This window comes from Leguminivora glycinivorella, chromosome 22 (genome assembly GCF_023078275.1).
Source record: "Leguminivora glycinivorella isolate SPB_JAAS2020 chromosome 22, LegGlyc_1.1, whole genome shotgun sequence".
NCBI classification, from domain to species: Eukaryota; Metazoa; Arthropoda; class Insecta; order Lepidoptera; family Tortricidae; genus Leguminivora; species Leguminivora glycinivorella.
In genome coordinates, this window is record NC_062992.1 from 1233419 (window position 1) to 1261276 (window position 27858).

Consider the following 27858-nt stretch of genomic DNA (forward strand, 5'->3'; position numbering starts at 1 on the left):
TATAAAAAAAACTATTGTAAACTTATTTATTTTTATTCATTATTCGTTGAAACTAGTTGTCTGCAGACAATATCCATTTTAAATCCATTTTAGTAATAAAACATGACAAAATTTGCAGCTATTACATTCATTATAATATCTTTACTAAGTAAACTAAGCAATACCATTAATTTTCTGGACACAAATGACGTAAACCATCAAATTAGCAAAAGAATATTTGGTGTAGTAGACGATTTATTTATTTCCTTGAAAATCAACCAAAAGCTTATTCAACCCAAGGATCATGATGCATACATGATTATGCATAATTTCGTAGAGAACAAGCTTCTCAAAAACTATGAGAAATATAAAGAAATGTATAGTAATATTACAACAAATATAACCGCTGAAATGGCCGATAATATTGCCGGTGTAAACGAAGTTATTGATGAGATGATAAGAGAATATGGAGGCACACATAACGATACTCATAACGATGAAAACAAGAGTCTACGGCTAGAGAACATCGCAGATTTAACAAATATCGCTGAATCACATGCCAAAAGGCAAACACTCACTCCAAATGATTATACAGTATGGAGTAAGTATCAGAAAAATACACTATATAGAGTACGAGTATATGGCAAAATGCACTTTATTACAAAAATTTGGGATGAGTGGGGTTCGCGGCGGGAGTTAGGTTATAAATGAATGAGGGATGAGGTGGGACTTTAGGCTACTGCTACAGATATAACGTATTCCAATGTAAAATGGAGCTAAAGTAATATTCATAATAACAAAATCGATCAAATAATCTTCCAAAATCACCTTTACATGAGATCCCATCTCTACCCCACTGCTCATCTCATCATAAAAGTTATAAAATGGAACTAGTCAAAATAAAAATAAAACTAAACTTCAAACGCCCGGAACACTCGGTGGCAAAATTTGTTTAACTTTAAATACCTCGTAACACTCAAGATTCCAGTTCTCGAACCACCCGCTAAGCCCGTGGTTAAATATTGGAATCTTTAGCTTGCTTGGGTATCAATATTGGCACGTGTGGTTAAACAACCTTGCCCCTTGTAATAGTTATTTGTTTTACAAGGGGGCAAAGTTGTTGTTCAAACGGACGTGCCAATATTGATACCCGAACAAGGGAAAGATTCCAATATTGAACCGCAAGCGTAGCGAGTGGTTCAAAAAGGGGAATCTTGAGCACTGCGAAGGTGTCAAGGCACGAAGGTTAAACAAACTTTGCCACCGAGGCACCGAGTGAAACACAACATTTTTCACCACACCAACATGAAGTAAATACTGACTATAAAACATCAAACTAAATCAAATTATTCAATATTTATGATTAAAAAACATAAATTAAAGGAAAATCTACCAGCTAGCTTAAGACATCAGGTTAAAGTATGAAATTACTTTGCACTCATGTGGATAAAATGCAATTTTGCTATATATAATTAAGCCTCGCGAACTTTTCTTGATCAAATCGGGGAAATATTGCAAAAAGGCCAGGTCAGAAGTACTGGAAACCGACGAGCGTGTATGAGAAACGTTATGAAAGTGTGTGAAGCGAAAGTGGTTTGTCAGGATCGTAGTAAATGGAAATCCGTGATCTCTGCATACCCCTCTGGGAAACAGGCGTGATTGTATGTATGTATGTATGTATGTATGTATGTATGTATAATTAAGCCTTTACCAGTTGGTGTGGTGACAAACAAATAACTATACTTACGCAGATGCAGACAATTCAAGCCAAGAGATAGAGAGTCGGAGGATCTTCAAAGGTACCAGCACAGGTATAGCTCGGTACCCATTCATGGTTAGCGTCCATGTGGGAGGCCTTTTCGTGTGCTCTGGATCCCTGCTGCATGAGAGCTTGGCTATCAGTGCTGCCTCCTGTCTTATGAGGTGAGTTCTAAGCTAGGTCCATTGGCAGTAATGCGGAATTTCTTATCTAAAGGGATTATTTTTGTATGGAATTCTTAGAGATAAGTCCCTCCGAAAATATTGCTATCTCTTTTATGCTATTGTACACCCCATGCGATTGAGAGGGATAGGACAATAGCATCAATCACACTTGGTATTGCAGCAAGTATAATAGTGAACCGCTACGTCATTACGACGACCGGTCTGGCTCAGTCGGTAGTGACCCTGCCTGCTGAGCCGCGGTCCCGGGTGCGAATCCCGGTAAGGGCATTTATTTGTGTGATGAGAACAGATATTTGTTCCTGAGTCATGGATGTTTTCTATGTATGTAAGTATTTGTATATTATATATATCGTTGTCTGAGTACCCACAACACAAGCCTTCTTGAGCTTACCGTGGGACGCAGTCAATCTGTGTAATAATGTCCTATAATTTTTTTTTTATTTATTATTTGTCAGTAAGCCGTCACACTTAAATAATATAATATGGACTTGATAATGGTTGGTACAGAAGCTAAACAACATAACTTTGGATGTAGTTATTATGAACGGGTAACCGCGATTACCTACATTTTAAAAAATCTGGCGTGTTGTTGCCAAAATCTTTGTCAACCCCAAACAACATTTTTTATTACAGATTTAAGGACGACTCAAGCTAGAATGTGACGGAGCGGGCCGATGTTTTAATTTCTATAGAAGAAGTCCGTGATATTCCGGAGATCACGTAATACTTTCTCTAGTTGCCATTCCCGTCCCGTCCCGTTTTATTCTGAGTCATACTTTAACATAATTTCTTTAAATCGCAGTATTAGACATGTTCTTGTTCATGTAAATGGGCCATTTTTTTCAAAGTTGTCCACCCCACTTTTTTTGTAACATGGGTATTTTTTACGCGATTCATACTCAGAATCGAGAGCTCTTTCGATCCTGATAGGAGAAAAAAAATGTCCCAAGATTTCCATAAATTTTTTCGAACCTTCCATTCCGTTACCGCCATATAAAATGTATAAAAAAGTGGTAACGGAATGGGAAAAAACCTTGGGACACTTTTTTTCTCCTATCAGGATTGAAAGAGCTCGCGATTTTGAGTGTAAAACACATAAAAATTTCCAAATCTAAAAAAAAGTGGGGTGGACAACTTTGAAAAAAAAAAATGGCCCAAATATGTGCACAAAATTAGTCTAATGCAAACTTTGTCTTTTACAGAACTTTCGATAATACCAAGCTCAGGATTCAAATACGGGTCGGCAGCGACTTCGTGACTAAAATGGGTTACCTGGTGAACATAGACAGACTTTTCATCCATCCAGACTTTGACCGGTCGACCCTGACGAACAATTTGGTCATGCTCAAAGTTAAGAAGGCGTTGCGATTTCAAGCTAAAAAGGTGGTGGCTGTGAAGTATGACAAGTTTGATAACATTAGCGTGATGAAGAAGATTAAGGATGTCTTGATTTTGGGGTGGGGGAGGAGGGATGTAAGTTTAAATATTGTATGAAAAGTAAAATCTATACCTTCTAATCTAAGCATGTATGCTATAATGAGAAAAGTGCAAAATCACGACTTTGCAGGAGAGCCGTTGAAACATAATACAATACAACGGTACAACGAAACATAATTTACGTAATATCACAAAAGTTTGGATTTGTTTTAACGAAATCAGTAAGATAATTTCTGCATTCATAGAATTTTCAAATTTATAGCAGTTTATGATATATGTATAAGATAAGAGTACATCTACATACTGTATACGAGTAGGTATTTTAGCTCACTTGTTATGTTGAAATTTGGTTGAAAGTAGGTACAATACAATACAATACAAATACTCTTTATTGCACACCTCAATACACGAAACAACATAGCAAGTATAAACAACAACTTAAAAGAGGTAAAACAAGAGGCGGTCTTATCGCTAAAGAGCGATCTCTTCCAGACAACCTAGGTAGTGGAGAATAATAAATTTAACCTTGTAAGTAGGTGTACTAAATGTAGACTTAGAGGAAATCTAGCACAAACTATACTACGCAAATATACTACACACATAAAATAAAATACAATACATAAACATACAAATACATATGTATATACAAATACAAATGTTATGTTTCGTTTATGTATTAGAAAAACTTTTTCCCCTTACTAGCTCGGAAACACGTGTTTTGTCCTTTAATACCAGCGGGTAAAAACGCATTTTATCCACTAGTGGGTAAAGTACTTTGACCTTGAATAAAGTCAAATTAACTGCTTTAAAATTGATAAAAGTAGGTGAATCTAGTAATAAAGATGATTTACCACCTGTGGAACTACTGGAAGCAGTGATAAACGCATTTTTTGCGTTGTAGTTTCCTCGCTATAGTTAGGGGAAAAGTTTTGTGTTACACTCGGGTGCAAATGTATTTTACTTCTCGTGTGTTAAAAAACTCGCAAGTTCAGGATTCTATTCTCGAACCACTCGCTTCGCTCGTGGTTCAACTATAGAATCCTTTCACTTGCTCGTTTTTCAATTCCACACTCGGCGTTAAAATACAACTTTGCCCCCTTGTATAACAAATAACTATTAATTAGCTTTTGGATCTTTAAGACTCTTTTCATTGCTCAATGTTAGAACTAAAAATATGTATATTTTAAGTACTTACAAATGTAATTGTGGGACAAGGAATCCTTTGAGTCTTGGACTCTATTATGTGGTTTCACCCAATTCATGTTTTTATTTTTAGCCGTCAGAAAAAGAAGAAATGGAAGATCGACCGATATCTCGGGCACGTCTAAACATCTATGACTTGGAAGAATGCAAATACATTTACACTAAGTATGTATTGAGCAAGTATTAACTATGTATTAAGGAAAGACATAATATGTAACTCCGTATAGACGAATAAAGTCTTAGAAAAAAACGTACCTCAAAGTCCTAGAGAAAAAGGTATTGTGGCCTAGATGGCGTTATACCTTTGGGAAACGCTCGGCTAGATGGCGCTAATATTAATATTTGACATTTTAACACATATCAAGCTAACAATATGGGCCAAATTGTCAAAACTGAGGTTCAAAAGTTTTAAGCTTGTGTCGAGAGAGTGCAGTCTATGCACTGTGATTACACATTTTGCTTTGACAGTAACTCTCTGTAATACTCGATCCTCTTTGTTATTAAGTAATCAATAATTAATATTCGCTCATGGTGTAATAAGACCCCGTGGGTCCCGTGTAATGCTGGGGTAACTATCCACCCCATTTCTTCCAATTTCATTTCTTTTTTCAAAACTTTAATCACCATGATGATGATGATGATGATGATGATGCCCTGCCATAGACGTAGACAAGATGGCGTCGATCGCTTCAATAAGGATGCGTTCGAATAACAATGGGGCTGTGTCGTGTGGCTGCGTTCGTGGTCTCACAAATAAATGGTCTCGTCGGAAGATCAGCGCTGACCTCCGGGTCAGCATTATGCTGAGGCGGGACCATTTCGTGATAAACTTACCAATACATTGTACATTTGTAGTTTTAGTAATACTTTTTTGCATATTGTGTAGTTTTAAGTTTATTACGAATAAATATTTTGATTGATCGATTGATTAATATTTAGCTCCACTTCGCGTAAAACTTCGGAGTTCTTTTCATTATTTTGCTGATGTGCTTGGTAGGAATTTATGTCACCTCGTCCTAATTAATAAATGCTTTCCTCTTTTTAGAGAATATGTGTCGGAAAGTAATTTTTGCGCTGGATTTGTTGATCGCGGTGAAGGAGCCTGCAATGTAAGTACCTTTAAGACACTATTTAAGATACATACATATATTGATAATCTATTCTATCCCATACATATTTTCTAACATATTACTATCATATAACATCTAACTATCAGTATAACACTGTTTTCTTCAATGTCAATTTTAATGTTTTTCTCAAACATGGTATGAAATATTGATGTTATGTGCCTTATAATTGGCAGCGAAGTATGACGTTGCAGGTGCGGCTAGGACGATTGATAGATAATGGAATTTCATACAAACCTTGCAGGCCAAGGCCGGCAAAGTCCTCTTTTTTAATTTCCAAACACAGATAATTGTGACATAACATCCAGGTATTTAGCCAATTAAAAAAAAAACTATAAGGGGCTTTATAGACGTGCCGACTGCAACTGGTACGGGCCCTAGACAATATTTGATTTTGGGTGCGTTTTCATACAAAAAAATTTTTTTTAGTTTTTTTTTGAATTTTTTTTTAACTTTTTGTTTTTTTATAAGCGTATACGTGGTATCAAAGGGGAACGAAAATTCGATTATTTTTGCGCTACGACGCACCGTTTAGGAGATACAGCCATCCAAAGTTACTATTTTCAGTAGACTTTATTTATTTCATACCATGTTTGAGAAAAGCACTATACATACCTCGGCGGGAAATGGGGTTGCCCTTTGTCCCGTCCCGGCCTCTGTAGTAATGTACTATTATTTGCAGAAAAAGGGTTTACTAAGTAACAGGTCTTAAATTAGGTTAATAATTGTTCCACCTTTAACTTCTAACTCCTTGCTGCGTTCAGAGTCGCGATGCTCAGTGAATTGATCGTATGTAGCTTAGGAATCTGACCTGTAAGCTATCTCATCCCTTACATCGTAAAATATCTCATAAGTATTTGGTTTTCTAACAGCATGACGGCGGCGGCCCAGCGTTGGCCGGCAGCCTGCTAACAGGCGTCATAAGCTTCGGTTCCCCTTACTGCGGACGCGTCGACGCGCCAACAGTCTTCACTCGTCTAGGAATGTACGCTGACTGGATTGACAGGGTCTTGGACAGCGTTTCGGTATGTCCAATGCTGCTTGCTTCTATCTCCCATTAAATAATGCCTTAAGAATTGCCAAATGTGACGGTACAGTTATTAGTTTCCTACCAGTCGAATATATGCGATACCTACCCTCAATCGGTCTCCTCCACTGTGGACGCGGCGACGCACCAACAGTCTTCACTCGTTTAGGGATAGTCTTGGACAGCGTTTCGGTATGTCCAATGCTGCTTGCTTCTGTCTCCCATTAAATAATACCTTAGCTGTAGCATCACACGTGGCAATCCTTAATGGCCTACCAGAATCTTGGACAGCGTTTTGGTATGTTCAACTTTGGCATCAAACAAAAGGTTATTGCTCTGATTTAGCACGAATATTAGGTAACGCAGCTATACACAAAAAAACACACAAACAAACTGCGCATACCAACTTATGAGGAGAGTACCTACATTTCATGTTAAACTGTTTAAAATGTTCGAATTGAAATTTTTCATTAATACCAAACCCTCCTCCCTCAAGCTTATCGAGAAAAAAAATGTCAATTGGTTTACAGCTCGCCTCTGGTAAGCATGAAAATCCACACTCGTTTCAAATTCCTGGTTCCATTGAAGTTGGAATCCCAAGTGCAGAATTTGATAAGATGGATTTAGAACTAGAAAACCCTCGAGAAATATTGCAAAAAGAATTCGGTTTGAAAAATATACTTAATGGGCCCATAGACAAACATGCAAATGGGACAGAACCCTCTAAAGAAAACGAAGGTGTAGAAATTCGGAAACCAGAATCGCTACGCATGCCAACGACTCGTGATACTTTCTCTGAGTACGAAGACCCAATAGAGTTTTCTGAGGAATCAGATGATTCTGAGGATTCCGATGCACCTGCAACTATAATACCGGAAAATTTAAAAAAACATAAAAGAGTGAAAGATACGGATGAAGAAACTGATCCATTTACTAATTTTATGAAGAAGGTTTTTGAAAAAAGTAACGTTCGATTCGAAGATCCTGAACCTGGAGTTTTGGAGTCAAAAGAGTGGTATGAATTTGAGATTGATGAAACAGGACCCCCTACTGCAGCTCCAGCTCGAACTAAATATTATAAGGAAGGGTCAACGACCCCACACGAGCTAACCGCGATAAGAATACTTAACCGAAACCGAGGCAAAGACGTTCAAACATCAAGAGAATCCCTCAGGTCCCCAAGAGTGTTCGATCTTCAATATCAAATAGATATCAGACCTGTTTCTATGCTAAGAGCTAGCAGAATGGGTCAAAATAAATCGGTTGTTATCTTGACTAATAGCGGAACTACTCAACGTATCAATGTAAAAAATACAAACAAATTAGATATGAAACTTACCAATGGAATTGCTGAATTAATAGAACATATTAATGATGTGCCGCTAAAAAAGAATGGCACATTAAAAAAATCTTTTTCTTTCAAGTCGTCATTTTGATGCTGTCAAATCTAACAAAAGTTTAACATTTAAAAATGCTATCACTAGGTAAAAGGTATAGCCGATCTTGTTAATGATAAAAATACTAAAAAACATTTTTGTGGTACCCTGATGACACTAATGGTATTATAATTATGTCATGTTTTATAAATAAAGATAATAAAACTATTTTTGGGAACAACTTTTTATTGTTTTATATGAAACAACAATTCAACATAAATTCAAACAATAGCCACTGAGCGTTGTTAAGACATGTAACATGTAGGTATATATGAACATATATCACTTTACGTATCTATACAATATTATATAGAATAGGATTCTCTTATTACGAGTACATTATTATATGAAACACGGGACTTAATAGCTTGTAAAGCGCATGGCTGCACTGAGAGAAAATACTTACAACCAGTTTTCATGTTCGTTCAACGAGTTTTTTGGTTAAAATAGCGCCTACGTGCTCTTTGGTTCAAACAACAAACTACTTGTCATTTGAATCGGCAATGTATTTGAATCAACAAGTCGATTTTATAAAAACAACCTGACACATATTGTTTTAAACATACGTTTGGCTGATTCAAACGGATAAACCGCAACAAGTCGAACTTGTTAAATTCACAATGCAGATTTCTCTCAGTGTGAGTATTTCTTAGTCGAGCTTGAGCTGTAGCTTAGCCTACACTTACGAGTATTTCCACGGATCGTCACAAAATTTGTAAACTTTGAACTGCCCGGTGGAGTGATTTCCGGCTATTTTAGAGCTGACAGACTGATATATCCTGAACTAGCTTTTGCCCGCGGCTTCGCTCGCGAGAGACAAAAAGTAGCCTATGTCACTCTCCACCTCTTCAACTATCTCCAGTTAAAAAATTACGACAATTCGTCGCTCCGTTTTGCCGTGAAAGACGGAAAGACAAGCAGACACACACACTTTCACATTTATAATATTTTTAAGTATGGATGTACATAAAAAATGCTATTTGTTGCTATCAGTCTCATTTCACTATCAGATCAATTTTTTTCATCATAAGCACGAGACCTGAAATGGCCGTTGTTTCGTGATTTCTGCCAGTTTTTTTTCTATTTTTTTTTAAATCCAAAATGTTTGTAGTTCAATTACATCACTGTTACAATTAAAATTTTGAAAAACCCCCGACCGCGATATAGTGGACCGATTTTCATGAAACATGGCTAAGAACACTCCCGACTAACTCACCTTTCAAACAAAAAAAACTAAATCGAAATCGGTTCACCCGTTCGGGAGCTACGGTGCCACGGACAGACACACACACAGACAGACAGACAGACAGACACGTCAAACTTATAACACCCCGTCGTTTTTGCGTCGGGGGTTAAAAAATAGGAGCGGCTAGAAGTTGTCAATGTTGACGTTAACTTTACCTAGTCTTCGAGACCACGGGGACAATGCCAGCTTCAAAACGTGGGAGGTAAACTTAAAACTGAATTATTACGCGATTAAGTCCCGTGTTGTGTAAAACTTATGAAAGTATAAACCAGGTTTCTCTTAAACTGAATAATATTATGTGTAATCAAATAAAATATTTTATGGAATTTATGTTTTTTTGCTGACACACCCAAAATTTTTTGAATTAAAAAAAATCTCATATAAAAACTTTTCAACGAAAACGTCCAAAACATTGAGATCTAAAAACCTCGACATCTAGTTACAATTAGAGAAATAAAATGACTAGATATAAGACTAGCTTAGCTAACTGAATGGAAGAGTAGAACTAGTAGATTACCGTCACCGAGACTTTGGTTCTACTAATATTTCTATTGTTTCCATATATGATTTAACTAATATTTTTATTAATTTTCATGGCATAATAGTAGATATTTAATTACCAATTCTTATTTCTGTGGCAGAACTCTATCTAAAGGACCAATTTCGCAAAAAACTTTCTTTAGAATAATGATGTGTAGGTACGCATCTGTTCCGTTGTTTGAACCCCATTAAGTTGAAATTAAAAAGTAGCAGCTTCGTAGTTTTATCTCATTTTCTTACACATATTCATTATCATTAGAAAGGGACAACACTAAGATGCTGGCACTTTTCAATTTTTATTCTTTTTGCAAGTTCATGCCACGATCTTCGCTGTGTTCTATGCGTGCTATATTTTTTTCCTAGGACGTGCTAATCAGGGGATTACATTTAATGTTTAATTAATTTTTTCGGGTTCTAATTTACAAGTACTTTTTAAGTCTCGGCAACTTTCAAGATGTGTTTGAGGTATACGCAGACGATAATTTGCTGCAAAATAGTAATTAACTTAATATTTTATTTGAAGGTTCAAAAAATGGGGAATTAATTTTAAAAATAATTCCGTTTCTTATTGATCTGTAATGATGTGTAAATATTTCCGTGTCTGCGAAATACCTCGAAATAGTCGAAATTAATAGCTTCTAGGTACACTTGATACATCTATATATTTCATCCCCCATTGACTCGTTTGTTTGTGACAAAAATAGAATGTAGGTCATAGGTAGGTATTTTAGGCGGTTTAAAGTCAATGTGGGTATGTTACTCGTATAATTTTAGTTACTCATTCTACAAACGACTTCATAATAAGTTGACAGTTTTAAGATAAAATAAATACTTCTGATCAGACATTATTGTCCAAAATTAACGGGAATGAAAAAAATTGCTCACATCCGGTAGGCGTTCGTTGTTTAGTTGGCATGAGACTCAATTACTCTTCTTTTTTTTTATTTTATTATAAATGGGCTTACTCTTGACCACAGACTAGCCAAAGGCAAAGACGTGGCCTACGATGGAGTGAGCTCGCCCAGAAGATGCCTGTTCACTCTTGATTTGAAGGTTGCCGGGAAATAGTCTCAGGTTCAATATTAAAAATTTTTTTTCATCATCATCATTTCATCCATTAATCGCCCACTGCTAAGCATAGGCCTCCCTTCGTGTACGCCACTTATCCCGGTCCTGGGCTAATCTCAACCAGAAGTGCCCCGCAGTTTTTCGAATGTCGTCCACCCAACAAGCCAACGGTTGCTAGGCGCTTCTTACATCCGACAGCGGCCACCAATTCGGTCAACATTTTGGTCCACCTGCCATGGCAACATGCCTCGCCCAAAACCATTTATTTTAAAACATGGATAGTAAAGTAGGTACCTACTCACCATAAAGTCATTTGTAAGTATAATAATTTCTTATTAAGATAAGGATCAAGGGAACTATATTTAAAGTTATTTTACGATGACATTGAAAGCGACATAGAAATAGTATAGATAAAGATCTTGATACGTTACACGATAAAATAGAATTTCCTTCCTTATAATAATCATAAGAAAATTTTTGGGAGTTGTTATCCCATCTCGAAGCCCATGAACAATTGATTCATCGACTTAAGAATCATTCAAATTGTTCACAAACTTGAGTTTTTATACATCTAATAAAATACTACATTTATCTCTTTAAATATCTATTTTAACGTCGTACTTTATTTTATTGTTTCACATAAAGTCTAACATTTAGGCTTCAAAGGTTTGGATTTATCCACACTCTTCAACACTTCCAAATAAGGGATATGATACAATTTGAAAAACATCTTATACGTAGTTATTGTTACATAAAAATGTGTTATTACATCATTGGGATAACAAATAAAATAATTATGTTTGTCAATAATTTTTAAATGTGGCTTTCCGACTCAGTAAGGTCCTTTGAGTTTTAAGCGCTGTAAGATCATTTATATGAAATTCCAACATCAAATTTTATTTATTGCTTATGGAGCATAACGGCTCATGTCTCATGAAAAGCTACATATAATAATTATAAGATAACTCATTAATAATCATGTCAACATCCATAATGCCATTAAGGCTATAGACAGTGCCAAAGATGACAAAAAAAAAAAAACACTTAATATAATTATATCATCACTATCCATCCATCCACCAATTTGGGAGAAACAATCAGGTAGGTATGAAAACATGGAAAAACTTAAAAATTCTTATAAGTACTTAAAACAGCCATTGATATTATATCTTAAATATTTATCACACAAATATTCATCAATCCAAATCTCGTGGAAGTGTAAGTTTGGCTTCATCTTCTCGAAAACGTCCGTTCAAATACAAGTTCATTGGATTTTGGTCCTCAAGTAACCAAAATTCTAAGTATTTTGAACCATCCATATAATAACTGTAACTCATATTTGTAGTTTAACTTGTAGTATTTGTAGTCCAATTTTAGAAATGGCTTCTCAAGCTGTAACTTTAAAATAACCAGGTTATTCATTATGTGGACTAAACCACAGTATAATAAAGAGTACTATCGTACAGTATGGCCACTCCCGCTCCCCGCTGAAAGTGCCGCCCACCCCCTCTCGGTTACCTCACAGTTACAGCCTGTCAAAAACGCGAACAGTCGACCTGTCATATGTCACTCATACAAGCGTAGTACGCGTTCACCTACACGAGCTTAGACTGTGTGCTAGGAACGCGCCTCTTTTATATATTTGATCGCCAGTGTCCGAGGTGTGACTAAACGCTACCAGTACTTTTACTATCATAAATCATAATGTTATTTACCATATCTCCAACGTGTTTAAAGTTTTCTCCAAAATTAATCGTCCAGTATTATTCTAGGATTCAATTATTTCTTTGCCTTGACTTTATTAATAAAATCTGGAGCCAAAACTAGCTAAAGCCATGTTACTTATTCTTAACCTCCTTGTATGTGTCCTGTAAAAATTTGCTAATTAATACTCTCAATATCTAAAACAACATTAAAATTATCAACGCATCTCTATCATCTCTAAAAATACGAGGGCCATAATGTTTATTCAATGTTTATGTTGTAACTTTTTAATATCAATGAACACGTATTAATTCACTAATTTTAGTGACATTTAGATAAATAGAAGATAGAGGAATTATCGTGACTATTTGCACCCTAGCAAATATACAACGACGATATAGGAATATTCGTATCACTTAGAAGATTTGAACATGAAGCTGAAGAAACAGGAAAATGGTTCAAGGTTCTTTCATTTGCCATCATGAATAGTTTTTGTCTTTCCACTCTTAGGCCGGCAGCAGACAGTCTTAAAATTCATAATCTTAAAAAAAACTTGTATGCAATCTGTCACATCAATCTGAAAATTCATAATCTTAAAAAACAAGAGTGTGTGTGGACAGTCGCGAAATTGTATGTAACTCCGTGCACTCGATCTGATTTTTTCAGATTATGAATTTTAAGACTGTCTGTTGCCGGCCTTATTCGACTTTTTATTTTTGCTAACCGACTTCTAAAAGGTTTCGAAATGCTCTCAAAATTTCTTCATTCATTTCGTCCCACTACAAAAATATACCTACAACAATGCTTAATTATCCATCTCATACGTTCGTTGTTTCATGTAGGTATTGTTTTCAATGTTTATACCTACATAAAACTGTGTCTGTCTCTGTTACATTATATTTTTCACATTTCCAAATCGGTTGAGAAATATCCTTCTGCTCCGAATGTATTTCGATAATTCTTTGCAGCTGTAGAATTTTAGAATTGTCAAGTCAAAGATCACGCTTACGAAAGCAGGAAAATTCCATTACAACCTAGTTGTTTTAGTTGGGAACTTGACACCACATTACTCGAAGTGTTAGTACAGTCCTTGATAGGTTCAAAAAGAGGGAGGGTTCAGCACCATACTAGTGGCAAGAGAGGGGAATCCTCTAAAGACTAGCTACAAGAGAGAGCTTCATAGGAAATAAAGGTGCCCACTGACTAAAACGGCCAGTTCTTCTGTCACTTTTTACTTCTAAGTGACACAGGCCATAGTCTACCGGCATATTGACGTCATGGATTTCTTTCGACATCCTCTGAAGAATGCTGAATGCTGTACAGTGCTTGAGCTTTCAAAAAGGTCTTCAGATTTTAGAGTGATAATTCGGGAATAAGACAAGGCAGTCCAATTTCACCAAAAACCCAAAGGCTCTTTCGAAACCTCACGGACTGTAAACGATTCGCATCCCATCCTTGTAGGGCGATCTGACACCATTAACTTGATTGGGCGTCCGGCAGACTGATCGTCAGTGGGCCCTTAAAAGTAAGCTCAGCTCTAGCAAGAGGCAAAGAACCCCCCCTCCTCACACTATTCACGGAAGGGGAAGAGCCCCCCCACCCCTCCGACATCCCAGTCGGCGACCTCCACTGGTCCGAAGCATTCGTCGAAGAACTGCTCCATGGCCTTGTGGAGGTGGATGGTGGAGCGCTCGAAGTTGTGGCCTTCGTCGGGGTAGATCTGTAGCAACAAAATTTGCATTTATTATATGTATAAATAATAGACAATGGTAGATGTTATTGAAGGTGAAGGCACTTTACCTGTAATTGTGCTGAAGGTTACACATTAAATTATTCAGAAAGAGGTGGTTACAAAACTGAACATCTCCAAGATCAGGGGGGTTACCATGACATACTAAAGACGTTCAGTTTAGGTTGAGAGAAAGGGACACAGCTATAGCAGTTACATAGCTCCGTCCCTCTCTCTCAACCTAAACTGAGCGGCTTTAGCACGTCATGGTAACCCCCCAGCACGCAAGTTAGCACCAACCAACTGTATCGCGGTCTTGTAGCACCCGGCAGGTTAGAATGTGCTTTGCCTGGTGTGTGTCACTCTGGCTTGTATAGGTACACTGTACTACTGTACTGTACCTACTGTCAAAGCAGTCGATAGGGTGAAATACAGGTCAGGTATGCTGTCGTTTTTCCCTGAAACCTGATAGTATCAGCAACAACTGCGCTCTGGTCAGCGCCCGATCTGACTGTAGTACTTAAGTGACCCTGCGGTGTGATCATCATTAGCATCAGCATTGGCCAGTAACTATCGACGGGATGAAAGATTGCCCGCTTTGTATCGCTCTAACTGGTATCAGCGCCTGAGTGCCTAACCCTCAGGCGCAACTAGTAGCGGTGATAAACAACTCCAGCTTTGACCAACGTCTCACATAACGCTAATTCTTGGTACTGCGAAGCAGCAAGGTGAGCAGTAGCATGGGCGAGTAACAATCGACAGAGTGGAGGGTTGCCTGCTGTGCTGTGTATTGCTCTCGCTTTTGTAACTTGTAGCTTCAAGAAATGCGCCGCAGTAGACTTAGCCAGTGGGTTCCTTAAGAGTCCCTGAGTGCAACTGGAAGCGGTGATAAAAGCGGAAACTCAACTGATGAGTTTATACTAGATCCAGCTTTGATCAACGCCCTAGCCAGCGCTAAAGCGTGGTCCCGTGGAGCAGCCACATCAGCTGTAACGTGAGTCAGTAAGAAGCCGTTAGGGAGGAAGGTTGCCAGTCTTTGGTAACTCATCTGATGAGTATAACGGCTCCAGATTTGATATATCGCTAATGCGTGTCTGTGGTAAATCAGCAGTGGTTTGGGAATTGGCCCATGTCAACAGTCGACAGGTTGGAAGGTTTCCCGTCTCCTGCAACCCTTGTCTTACCTGGTGTGTATAAACAGCTCCAGCCTTGATCAACGCTCTAGCGAGCGCTAAAGCGTGGTCCTGTGGAGCAGCCAGATCAGCTGTAGCATGGGCCAATAGTAGTCTACGTGGAGGAAGGTTGCCAGCTTTACGCCACACTGCGCTGGCACCCAGCGCCCCTGCCCAGTGTGCGCCGTAACCCGCGTAACGCTCCGTCCAGAATGAATCTGGAAAAAATGGCAGTGTCTAACTGTTTATAGTATAAATATATTTTTTTAACCTGACAACTCTAGAAAATACGATATTCCTAGATTCCGTTCCAGAAATTCGTACCACATGTCTAAATTATTTCTGTAAGTAAGTCCTCTAGTGACTGCTGTCGTGCTCATAATCTGTGCTCACGGAGTTCCCGAAATGATTTTTAACAAAACGTAAAATAGTTAATTAGAATTAAGATACTTACTGTAATGACGTAAGTCGGTGACAGGCGCTATAGCAGCAAGGCACCTGGTCACGTTCCTCGCGTCGTCGGCCACCAGCGCCGCCGCCGCCCCGGCGCCATAGCCTCTCCCCCACACACCGACTCGGCTGCCATCCACCATCTTTAAGTTGTCGCGGAGATACCTGTCAAAAATAAGAAGGTGTCAAGTATGTATGTATTCGGCATCATAAAGACAGCGATACAAGAAATACTTTTATGGAGACGAGATGATCACTGGTATAATATTGTTAAAACATAACGGTATAAAATTTTAATCTTTACTTACGATAAAACTGCAATTTGATCTTCGACGTCAACGGACAACAGCTTGTGGTATATCTCAGTCCTAAGCTCCTCTCCCTGCAATGAAGAAACATCTGAATTTTATTGTCTGCAATAATCAGATTTTAAACAAGACAGGATATTAAAGTAAAAAGCCTTATAAGCACGTTTCAGACTAGTACATCAGCACATCACCAACACCAACGTGCATCAATCAAGCATCAGGCAGTTGTTAATCCGAGGTACAATGCTCGCGATCTTAATATGATGCCTCTCCAAATGGTACTGTTAGGAACACCAGTGTAAGGTTAGTGAGACTCGTCTACTTCCCCTTTTGCGAAAACGCTTGAGCTTCTTCCCTTTTCCTAATATCCTACTCAAGTTAGGCCTAAAAGTTGAAGGCACGAGACCTCAGGCTGATCTACAACTAGATGGTATGATCAAATTACTACACCCATGCGATGAAAACTGCACAAGGTCATGCGCTTGGCGAGGAACAGATGCATATGGAGGGACCTAGTCTTCAACTCACGATCGTCAGTATTGAGGGAACGACTGAAGAAGAAGACTTTTAAGGCGATTTGTAAACTGCTTCTTTACAGTATCAATAAAAGGTTCAATGTCTCGCAAAGCCAGAATGTTTCTGCTAATACTGACCTGTCCACCAGAGCCTCTGGCATCAATCTCAGCCACGATGAAGTTACGCGCGGCTGCAAGGTACCAACCCCACCCGGGATTCCATTGCTCCGTCACCAGCTGCCCTCCTGGTTCCGCTGACCTGTAAACCACAGAAATACATTAGATAACAAAAAATCTTGCAGCCTGAAATAATTAAAAAAAATGCTTTTCATTCATACTTTTGGTTGGTATAATTTTATTATTTCCCTATAAAAATCCAAGTCGTTCCACCATCTTACGTTTATCATTACGATCTACATGTATCCTAATTCTACTTCAATCTACTTCAACAGCAGTAGTTTCCTATGATACTTAGGCACAGCTAAGGTAAGCCCAGCCAAGTCCATTTAAAAGAAGTTCCGTGTTTCTGGTACAGAGTCGCAATTTGTCACATTTTCGTCTTAATTTCCTACAGATACCTTCAGATTGGTAATATCAGGATGAAAGGATGAGGGTTCTGGTGCCACTAAATGATCTTATAAAAATGACTGAAGTTATAATAAAACTTACACGTGCAGCACAAGTGGCAGCGGCAGATCGTCGGTCTCTCTGAACCCTGGTGGCAGGTAGAGTCTCACGCGGGCTTCTCTATTCGCTTGAACCTGAAATTGATCAAGATTTATGATTGATATGATAAAGTAAGATACGAAATAAAACAGCAAACTTTCGAAGTTCATACAGGAACCACATCAGTTCCCAGTTAAATATCTCACCATCCTCCATGCGTTATGGCGGCATTTGCCACGGCTCATGGGAGCCTGGGGTCCGCTCTCACAACTAATCCCAAGATTTGGCGTAGGCACTTGTTATTCGAAAGCGACTGCCATATGACCTTCCAACCCGAAGGGTAACTAGACCTTATTGGAATAGTTCGGTTTCCCCACGATGTTTTCCTTCAGCGAAAAGCGACTGGCCAAATAATATTTCGCACTTAAGTTCCGAAAATCTCATTGGTGCGAGTCGGGGTTCGAACCCGCGACCTCCGGAACGAAAGTCACACGCACTTACCGCTAGGCGCTACACACTGGTACGCTTTTTAAAACCTTTTTTTTGTTCCCAGTTAAATATCTCAAAATGTAAAAAATTACACCAAAAAAACCGGCCAAGAGCGTGTCGGGCCACGCTCAGTGTTAGGGTTCCGTAGTTTTCCGTATTTTTCTCAAAAACTACTGAACCTATCAAGTTCAAAACAATTTTCCTAGAAAGTTTTTATAAAGATCTACTATTGTGATTTTTTTCATATTTTTTGAACATAGGGTTCAAAAGTTAGAGGGGGGGGACGCACTTTTTTTTCCTTTAGAAGCGATTATTTCCGAAAATATTAATATTATCAAAAAACGATCTTAGTAAACCCTTCTTCATTTTTTAATACCTATCCAACAATATATCACACGTTGGGGTTTGAATGAAAAAAAAATATCCGCCCCCACTTTACATGTAGGGGGGGTACCCTAATAAAACATTTTTTTCCATTTTTTATTTTTGCACTTTGTTGGTGTGATTGATATACATATCGGTACCAAATTTCAGCTTTCTAGTGCTTACGGTTACTGAGATTATCCGCGGACGGACGGACGGACGGACGGACGGACGGACGGACGGACGGACGGACGGACGGACGGACGGACGGACAGACAGACATGGCGAAACTATAAGGGTTCCTAGTTGACTACGGAACCCTAAAAACTAACGCTGTGTCTTGCGTGGGCGACGCGTCTCATCGCATCGTCTATCCATATCGATAAGGTTTGATTTCGCATGCGTCGCATCGCCGTCGCGCGACCATCGCGCGACCGTCGCCCACGCAAGCCACGGCGTAACCCCAATAAGATCAATCTTCTTCTATCTAGGATGGCACTGATGGCAGTAACTCCCATAAATTTCTATTTAAGTGGATTCAAGCTTCGATTATCTAGAGTGGTACCAACCTCAACCCTAAAGACTTTAGCCTGTGGTACAGCCAACGCGGCAAATTTCTGCCGCAGCGGGGCTCCGTCCCACAAGACCGCGCGACGCTCTCCGTTTGAGGCGCAGAGGAAGATGGTGGGTGGCCCAGGACCTAGGCACTCCTGGAATACATTACAAGAAGAGTTAAACACTAGAAAAGGCAATTAATTTACTTCTCGTAGTAATTTTAAAGTTTTTGAAGGTCATTGTTGGTCATCAAGGTTGAGTCAGCAGTGTTTGATAAATCGTATGTCCCACCCACAATGAAATACATATGTATACCTATGTACGTACCCCCGATGTCTAGCACGGGTAGCATGGTCGCGCGATAGACGATAAAATATCAGGCCGTCCCTATCGCACTATTAGTAAGTGCGATAGGAACGGCCAGATGTTTTATCATTTATCGCGCGACCATAATTGCCTGCTAGGATTCGCCGTTCCTTTCCCCTTTTCTCAAAGAGAGGGAGGAATCTTGGCCTCACGAACTGAACCCAGTGCAGTGTTTTACCCTATTTGTCATTCGTCAAAGCACACTGGGATCGAGATTATTCGGCCATGGAGAAAATTTGCATCCAAGGTGCCGGCGTATTATGCTTACAATTTTATCATCTATCCACGTGGATAAGACATCTGTCACTCTCACACTGACATACTTGCCAAAGCGTGACGGATATTTTATCCACATAGATGAGAATACCTAGATATTCATCTGGCACGAACGAAGTGACACTAGTGACTTCCTTCCAATATTTAGTTCATCGATAATTCATATTATGATATGTCAGTAAGTAAATATTACATTATGTCATTATTATTGACGTGGCACTGAATCTTGAGTAGTTTCATGTCACATGTTTGAAAATATGTATATGGACAAAAATAGTACAACGAACCATATATGTACATAATTTCTTACGTGATTAGGTTAGGTATAGGTACAAGATTTTAGAGATTATTATTAGAAGTCATTAATAACCTTATGTAAGGCTATTTATCGATAAAAGGATTGTCAATGTTTTTATTTTGTTAAGCACTAACAACTTGACGTTCGTGCCAGAAAAATATCTAGGTATATAGATGAGTGTTAAAATTGCGACGGCTGGTTAAAGTATTTCTGCTAAAGTTAGCGGCTCACCTGTACATAGTACGAGAAGTTCCTGCTGAAGATGACCCGGTTGTACAGACACTCGGTTGGCAGCGAGTCGTTCTCCTCGGCCACGTGTGGCAGCACTGTCGATGTCGGCCATGCTGGTAGCGGCGATGTTGAGTTTTCGGGCTCCTGTGACTGATGGAATTGGCTTTATTAATTTATTTAATTTATTTATTTATTTAATATCCAAAAATTACACAGCATAACAGGTAAACTAAAGCACTGTGGAATTCATTACAACTATACACTTATAGTACACTTATATAATAGTAACAGAGTACAAAATGTACAATATACAAACATTACAAACTTAATATACAACAGTGGACTTCCTTTTATCCATCGCCTCACAGAACCTCATACACACTTCACACAATTCCGCCCATCTGCTAGCAAACACTGCTAGTTAATGATAAAGTATAAATGAGTTAGGGCATTAGGAATAGGCCTCGCCTTATAGGGGGGAGCATGTTGTGAAAGGAACTTTATCTATTGCTAAAAATGTCATCGAGTTTGTCCGCTTCTAGGGCAGTGGTAGGCGCATCTTCGGAACTCTCTGAGGCAGTCCAGTGTGTATAGTACGTTACTGTCAGTCGGTAAGTTTTCCAATAATAGCACTGCTGCCTACCCTGTAGGTATGTAGTGTTGTGTTCCTGTTGGTGAGTAAGGTTCCCAGTGCTCACGATAATATCTGTTTTGTTACGTACAATCACGCCTGTAACCCATAAAGGGGTAGGCAGAACACATGAAACTACTAAAGCTTCAGTGCCACTCTTGGCAAATAAGGGGTTGAAAGAAAACGAAACTGTGACATTGCAGTGACAGGTTGCCAGCCTCTCGCCTACGCCACAATTTAACCCATATCCCATAGTCGCCTTCTACGACACCCACGGGAAGAAAGGGGGTGGTGAAATTCTTAACCCGTCACCACACAGGCTAATAGGTTTTGTTAATAGCTATCTATCTCTATAGCTCTTGCGTATCGGCGCGACAGAGCCAGACTGCTTTTCTGTCGGCGCCTGGCGACGACGAATTGCCATTTCAACTTTATTTCTTTTGTCAATGTTATGTCATGAATAAAAATATTTCTATTTCTATTTGGCTACGCCGACGGGCACAGGTAAGGATATGCTATTTGCAATCAATATTGTGTCTACTTTTTTATTATGAATGGGATTACTCTTGACCACAGACTAGCCGAAGGCAAAGACGTGGCATACGATGGAGTGAGCTCGCCCAGAAGATGCCTGTGTCTACTTACCGGCGGTTCCTCACTAGTGGGTGGTGGTGGTTCGTCCGGCGGTAAAGGGGCTGAGTCAGGACAAGTCAGGCAGTGCGGTGCCGGCCAGGTGCCGTCGTCGGTTATCCGCACACGGTATAAGTGTCGCTCGCCTGCTTTTTCTGGTGCGGTGCCCATTAGATAGCTGTAATGAATAAGGAACCTTTTAAAACATATATTTGAAACAGAGTAATCGCGACAAGTTGGTCAAGACAACTCTTTTTTTGTTTCAATAATATTCATATCTTAGTAATATGACGACCGGTTTGGCCTAGTGCGTAGTGACCCTGCCTGCTACGCCGCGGTCCCGGGTTCGAAACCCGGTAAGGGCATTTATTTGTGTTTTGAGCACAGGTATTTGTTCCTGAGTCATGCATGTTTTCTATGTATATAAGTATTTGTATATTATATATATCGTTGTCTGAGTACACAAGCCTTCTTGAGCTTACCGTAGTACTTAGTCGATCTGTGTAAGAGTGTCCTATTATATTTATTTATTTATTCTAATATTTATTACTGACTTCTAAGCTATGGGTCACGTCAATCGTCCCATCCCATCAGCTTCGTGACTTCAAAAGACTGCTGCTTAACACTAGTCGTCCCCCCGACTCACAGCTCCAGGGATCCTTTAGAAAGAGTGGAGGGCACTGTAACCTACTGAACTTACATCGACTTATGGTGGTCACGACCCTCGGTCATGATGTTTCGACGAAGAAGAAAACTCTCACAGCATGTTTCCGGCCCCTCTACGGTCAGACATTGGCGCGCTAATGAAACCACTGAGGTACCTTTAAAGCAACATGAGACTGGCATATTGCTGTAAAATTTAGGAAGATACAGTAGCTTTCTACCCTAGTCGCATCCCATCAGCTGCGTGACTTCAAAAGGTCCCTGCGTAACACTAGTCTTTCGATCCGGTCCAATGAACCCTCAGAGCTTGTTTTCAAGCCCCTCCTCGATCAGACACTAGCGCTTGTGAAAATTGCTGTACATCCACAGAGCTGTCTTTGAAGCCATTATAAGACTGGTCGACTTAAAATCTAGAAAGATACTCATAGTAACTTCATTTCCTCGTCCCATCCCATCAACTACGTCAGCATCAGACACACTTGTCTTAGTGGAAAGCGCCTTGGATGTAAGGCCTGAGCCAGCTTGAACGGCTTATGGAATAGGCCTCTGTTGCTGTATAATAACAAGCAGTCTCATTAACACTTACAGTAGTTTTCTGCCCTCGTTCCATCATCCAAAGGCCCCTGCGTAACACCAGTCTTTCCATCCGGTCCAACCCTCACAGCATGTCTTAATGCCCCTCCACGGTCAGACACTGGCGCGTTAGTGAAAATCACAGTACGTCCACTGAGGTATATTTAAAGCCATTATAAAGACTTTTCTACTTAAAATCTAAAAAGATACTTACAGTAGCTTCCTTCCTTCGTCCCATCCCATCAATTGTGTCACTTCAAACGGCCCCTGCGTGACGCTAGTCTTTCCATCCGGTCCGACTTTCACAGCATGTCGCCAAGCCCCTCCTCGATCAGACACTGGCGCGCTGGTGAAGAGAGCCGTACGGCCACCGAGGAGGGCCGAACCGCCGCACCAGCCGCAGTCCGGTTCGGGTTCGGCGCCGAGGCCTGACCAGCGGGCGCCGTCGGCTTCGTCACGAATTATCTGAAAAAGAAAGAAAAACATGAAGAAGCCGATGAAGATGCTTGGATTGGGCACACACTCCGAAGGGATCCTGACCATATACCGAGGCAAGTCTTAGACTGGAACCCCCAAGGAAAGAGAAAAAGTTGCCGTCCGAAACAAACTTGGCGACGGACTATTATTGCAGAGGCTACTAAGAGAAAATACTTGAAGAGAATTGAAGCACAGCATCAGCATCAGAATGCTTTATTTGTAAAACATAGGTAGGTACATATTAGGTCTTAGGTCTATAAATGGTCTGAACAAACTATGTTTTGCCGATTGGCATACAAATGTCAAAAGCACAGCTCAAGACCGATCAAGGTGGCGGCGCGCTGTGGACGCTCTCTGCCCCACGAAGAAGACATAGGGCATTACGCCAAGTAAGTAAGTCAACGAAGATGCTGATGTGACATCGCTCGAGGTACGTAAACAAATGCACAAACGCTTATGCTCTATCGCTGTTCCGTATTGGCGCTTCCGTACTGCGTTCCGATCTGTGTCTAGCGTCAGCGATTGTCATTTTGGCTAGGCTGACTGGATCGAGCAAATTGGTGTGCCCTTGTGTTGGAAGCTAAGACTCGCATTGTGTCATTGCGCCAACAAAGTCCGTGTTTTATTATAACGTACATAATACACGTATATTATGTAATACCCATTACCTATCAACTACGTCAATACCATCGCGAGTATTAAAACCAATTTGGGACACTCACAAAAAGCAACGTAATTTTTTATTCTTTAATTCTTTAAAGGATAATGTAAATCGCCACTGTACGTGACAACGTAAATATACGTATACTGTAATTTTGACCATCCATACTTAATATTATAAATGGGAAAGTGTGTGTCTGTTTGTTTGTTAGTCTTACACGGCAGAACGGAGCGCTGAATTGACGTGATTTTTTAAGTGAAGATAGTTGAAGTGATGGAGAGTGACATAGGCTACTTTTTGTCTCTTTTTAACGCGAGCAAAACCGCGGGCAAAGGCTAGTTTAGAATAAAGTACAAAATCATGCTTATGATATTTTTAAGTTAATTCAAAATGCTAAACAGCAATCACGGGAGCACTTCAGCCAAAGCACGTCTCCTTCTAAAATACCCGCGGCATCCGGCCACAAAAACGTGGCGACAAAACTGCCATCATTTATCTTGCAAGATGGCTGATGGGGAAATTACGCAAATATAGCACTGGAAGCGACGTGGGATGGTGGAATGGAATGAGATGCTGATGCAGTAGGAAAAGCTGAGATGTTGTTTGATTCTCATATCTAAAGTGTCTTCAATTGCTAAATGCATAAGCATCTGGGGGCACGGCAGTACCCCCGCCAAGTCGAGCAAAAGAGGCACGGCCGTACCATCCTTTTCTCGAAGCATTTCAGATAGAATTGTCAGTTTCAATTATCAAGGTCAACAACTAGTGTATTTAAAATCGCACACGAGTTCGCCCGCCATGTAAACGGGCTCTTATCCAACCGACTGCGCCAAGTTAAGTAGTGCATACAGATCGTTTTTCTATGATTTCTTAGAAATGAAAATTAAATACTCTAGTGTCTTCCAGAAGGCTCCTTACGGTTTCAACTACACTTCGACATACCAAAAAGTTAATAAAATAATTATTATTATCTTCTACTTTAGTCAGATAAACTTATATCTGTGGGAAATTATAATTCAGCCGTCAGCCAGCGTAATCAGCAAGAAATCATCATAATTTTTCATTATCTGAGGTTTTCGTCAGACTCTCGTAAACGAGGACTGCACAGACACCGCATTTTGAAGCGTTTACAAACGGTGGTCACCATCATCATCCTCCTTGTGTTATCCCGGCAAATGACACGGCTCATTGGAGCGTGGGGTCCGCTTTTGACAGACAATCCCAAGATTTGGCGTAGGCACTAGTTTTTTTCGAAAGCGACTGCCACTTGACCTTCCAACACGAAGCGATTATTGGAATTAGTTAGGTTTCCTCACGATGTTTTCCTTCACCGAAAAGCGACTCGCATATGTCAAATGGCATTTCGCACATAAGTTCCAAAAAACTCATTGGCATGAGCCGGGGTTCGAGCCCGCGATCTCCGGATTGAAAGTCGCGCGCTCTTACTGGTCGGTTACTAGCGCTTATGCGTCTTAAATCAGCGTGGTCGCCAAACATATGTTCAATACTACGGTAAAATAACACGATTTGAGCAGCATATTACCCAGGTTCATCATAAAACTGTTATTTTTTTCAAATATTCCTAAATTACAGCAGTGCTGGTTGGAAACTTTGACATATTTGGATCAAGCAGTCACATTTCCATACCAAATTACTATGGGAGAACATTGGCGTATTTTACAATAGTGTAAATTGTCGCCCGACACTGACAAATTCGCCGTTCATTGCCTGTTCAACATTCTTCATAGGACATTCTTACACAGATTGACTGAGACCCACGGTAAGCTCAAGAAGGCTTGTGTTGTGGGTACTCAGACAACGATATATATAATATATAATTACATAGAAAACATCCATGACTCAGGAACAAATATCTGTGCTCATCACACAAATAAATGACCTTACCGGGATTCGAACCCGGGACCGCGGCGCAGCAGGCAGGGTCACTACCGAAGGGGTAAAGTTATTATCACCAGAAATAGGTACAGAAATATCAGTATCAGTGTCACTGTGGTGAAATAACCCACATATGTGTGACTTTTTGTTTGAATGCCCCATCTAGTGGCTGCAGGTGGTCTCTTGTAAAAAAATGGCGGCGATTCTTGAAGTGTAATTGAGAGTGAAGATACAGGGGTGACTTATTGTGGGGCTATTGGTAAACGTTGTCGCGTTAAGGCCGATCATTTATTCTACTTAGAGACAGAATCTGTTTGAAAAATAAGCTGGATAAGTAGGTATCGTATTTAAAAATAAGTAAGCTTGTAACACGATTTGATGTTTCGTTTCAGTTTTCAATATACATATAATTAAATAAAAGAAATTACACATTTTATGGCTCATACTATGTAGCACATCGACGTTGAAAATCAAAAGTTTTTGAGACAATGCATATTACACATTTTTAAATTAATGGAAAAATGGAAAAAATCACAGCTCCGGCAGGACTCGAACCTGCGACCTCTGGCCTTGCCCTCTGGTTGGCTTTTTTCCATTTTTCCTTTAATTTAAAAATATGTAATATCGCTCGCAGACGTTTCTGCATGATAAAAAACAAATTTACAACGCATATTGTTTGTTAAGTACACTACTGGTACTGCTCTTATTTTGTAAGCTTTTCTATGTTAAAATATTATGAATTTAGATCCGTTTCAACCAGTTCAATTTTTGACCAGTCGACTGTAAGATTAAGGCCCACTTCACATTTGCACCAACCACTTAACTCAGGGTTAGTGGGCTGTCAACTGTCAAATTCCATATAAAATAGAGGGTTAACCCTCCATTTTCGTTGGTGCAAGTGGCCGTAAGGGGGTTAGAGTAGAGTCCGTATGTGGTTATAGTGGGTCGGGTTCCTTGTACCCAATTTGTACATGTTCTTGAAAGTTCACTTTAAATGTAATTTGGCAACACGCGCCGTCCAGTAGCTCGGCCGTATTCGAACACAGCTTATAAGATATCACAGGGGTACGCCACCAATCTACAGATGTAGTGCGAAAAGGCTTTCCTGCATATTATTACAGTAAGTACGAACGTGTTATGTTATTTCATTAAGTCTCAGTTCAAGACGTACTGACACTGTTTGAACTAGCATGACAAATACGAACGTTTCCGGAAAAATACTAGAAAAAACCTTTTTGCATTACATCTGTCTCAGTGTCCCAAAAAATCTTTAGCCAAATGCGTTACTAATGAGAATTTTTCGGATATGGCCGGCAGTTTTCGTAATTGCAAAATAATTCAGCCGTCGCGTGCAACCAGAATAACAGATTAAATGAATGTGGCTTGTTTGTGCGCGTTTACTTTGTTAACAAGATTATAATGAATGCGTGTGCAATGCGGCTTTGTCGTCATCAAAAAACAATCAACTGAAGTATTACCACTATTATATTTTTTTACGAGCATCTAGTCAAAAAGGCATCCCCTTTCTTTCGCCACTCATCACGATTTGCCGCCTGCTCCGGCCAGTCGCTACAAAATCAACCCGCCATATCTTCTTTGGTCTGCCTCTGCCCCGGCTATGGTTTCTGCTCGAGACTCGAGACAACTCGAGAATTTCGGATTCATTCGAGACGAGAAAAAAATGACGACCCTCGAGTTCCAAATATAAAATATGAACTGAAGCGAATTGCAACTTTTTACGTTCTGCCCGGTTTCATCGCGAGACGGTGGTCGAATGGCGGCCATAAATTATAACGAGATAAAGCGATCTACTCTCTCGTTCCAACGTAAGCTGGCAGCGATTTCGGCTAGTTTTGAGAGCCTCGTGTTATTTAAAAGCACTTCGTTCGTCAGTACGAAAATGTCAGCGCGTACAATCTTGGGTCGTTGATAACCTGCGACTTACCATTTTATCATTTATAAAAAATACTCGATCGATTAAATAAATAAACTTCGGTAGTTCAACTAAGCACGTCATCATCATCGTCCTCGCGTTATCCTGGCATTTGCCACGGCTCCTGGGAGCCTGGGACCCGCTGTGACAACTAATCCCAAGATTTGGTGTAGGCACTAGTTTTACGAAAGCGACTGCCAACTTGCCTTCCAACCCAAAGGGTAACTAGGCCTTATTGGAATTAGTCCGGTTTCCTCATAATGTT

General features: G+C 39.7%; 2 protein-coding genes across 3 annotated transcripts in view; one reads left to right on the forward strand and one right to left on the reverse strand.

Annotated features, from left to right (window-relative positions):
- The first annotated feature begins 127 nt into the window (after window positions 1–127).
- LOC125237854 lies at window positions 128–8666 on the forward strand. 2 transcript variants are annotated; one of them, XM_048145080.1, is made up of 7 exons: window positions 128–580; window positions 1731–1902; window positions 3126–3396; window positions 4637–4728; window positions 5609–5672; window positions 6563–6715; window positions 7248–8666. In XM_048145080.1, the coding sequence occupies exons 1-7, from the start codon at window positions 295–297 to the stop codon at window positions 8151–8153; spliced, it is 1944 nt and encodes a 647-aa protein (XP_048001037.1). In that variant the 5' UTR covers window positions 128–294; the 3' UTR covers window positions 8154–8666. The 2 variants fall into 2 exon arrangements, with proteins under 2 accessions (XP_048001037.1, XP_048001039.1); XM_048145082.1 differs by having other exon boundaries at window positions 129–580; window positions 1731–1778.
- Window positions 8667–13425: 4759 nt separating this feature from the next.
- The window catches only part of LOC125237656 (inactive dipeptidyl peptidase 10), a 240822-nt gene continuing 226389 nt past the window's right edge, over window positions 13426–27858 (reverse strand). The window contains exons 10-19 of the mRNA XM_048144785.1: window positions 22841–23091; window positions 21406–21568; window positions 20130–20279; window positions 18973–19113; window positions 17555–17646; window positions 17024–17144; window positions 16371–16444; window positions 16067–16227; window positions 15625–15830; window positions 13426–14431 (exon numbers count right to left, since the gene is read on the reverse strand). Coding sequence (XP_048000742.1) covers window positions 14282–14431; window positions 15625–15830; window positions 16067–16227; window positions 16371–16444; window positions 17024–17144; window positions 17555–17646; window positions 18973–19113; window positions 20130–20279; window positions 21406–21568; window positions 22841–23091 — 1509 coding nt within the window. The 3' untranslated portion in view covers window positions 13426–14281. The remainder of the gene's footprint in view (window positions 14432–15624; window positions 15831–16066; window positions 16228–16370; window positions 16445–17023; window positions 17145–17554; window positions 17647–18972; window positions 19114–20129; window positions 20280–21405; window positions 21569–22840; window positions 23092–27858) is intronic.

Coding starts and splice junctions, on each gene's coding strand:
- LOC125237854 (XM_048145080.1), top strand. CDS start 295: ATGATTATGCATAATTTCGTAGAGAACAAGCTTCTCAAAAACTATGAG. Junction 5,673..6,562: donor GCGGTGAAGGAGCCTGCAAT/GTAAGTACCTTT, acceptor GTTTTCTAACAG/CATGACGGCGGCGGCCCAGC. Junction 6,716..7,247: donor GGGTCTTGGACAGCGTTTCG/GTATGTCCAATG, acceptor ATTGGTTTACAG/CTCGCCTCTGGTAAGCATGA.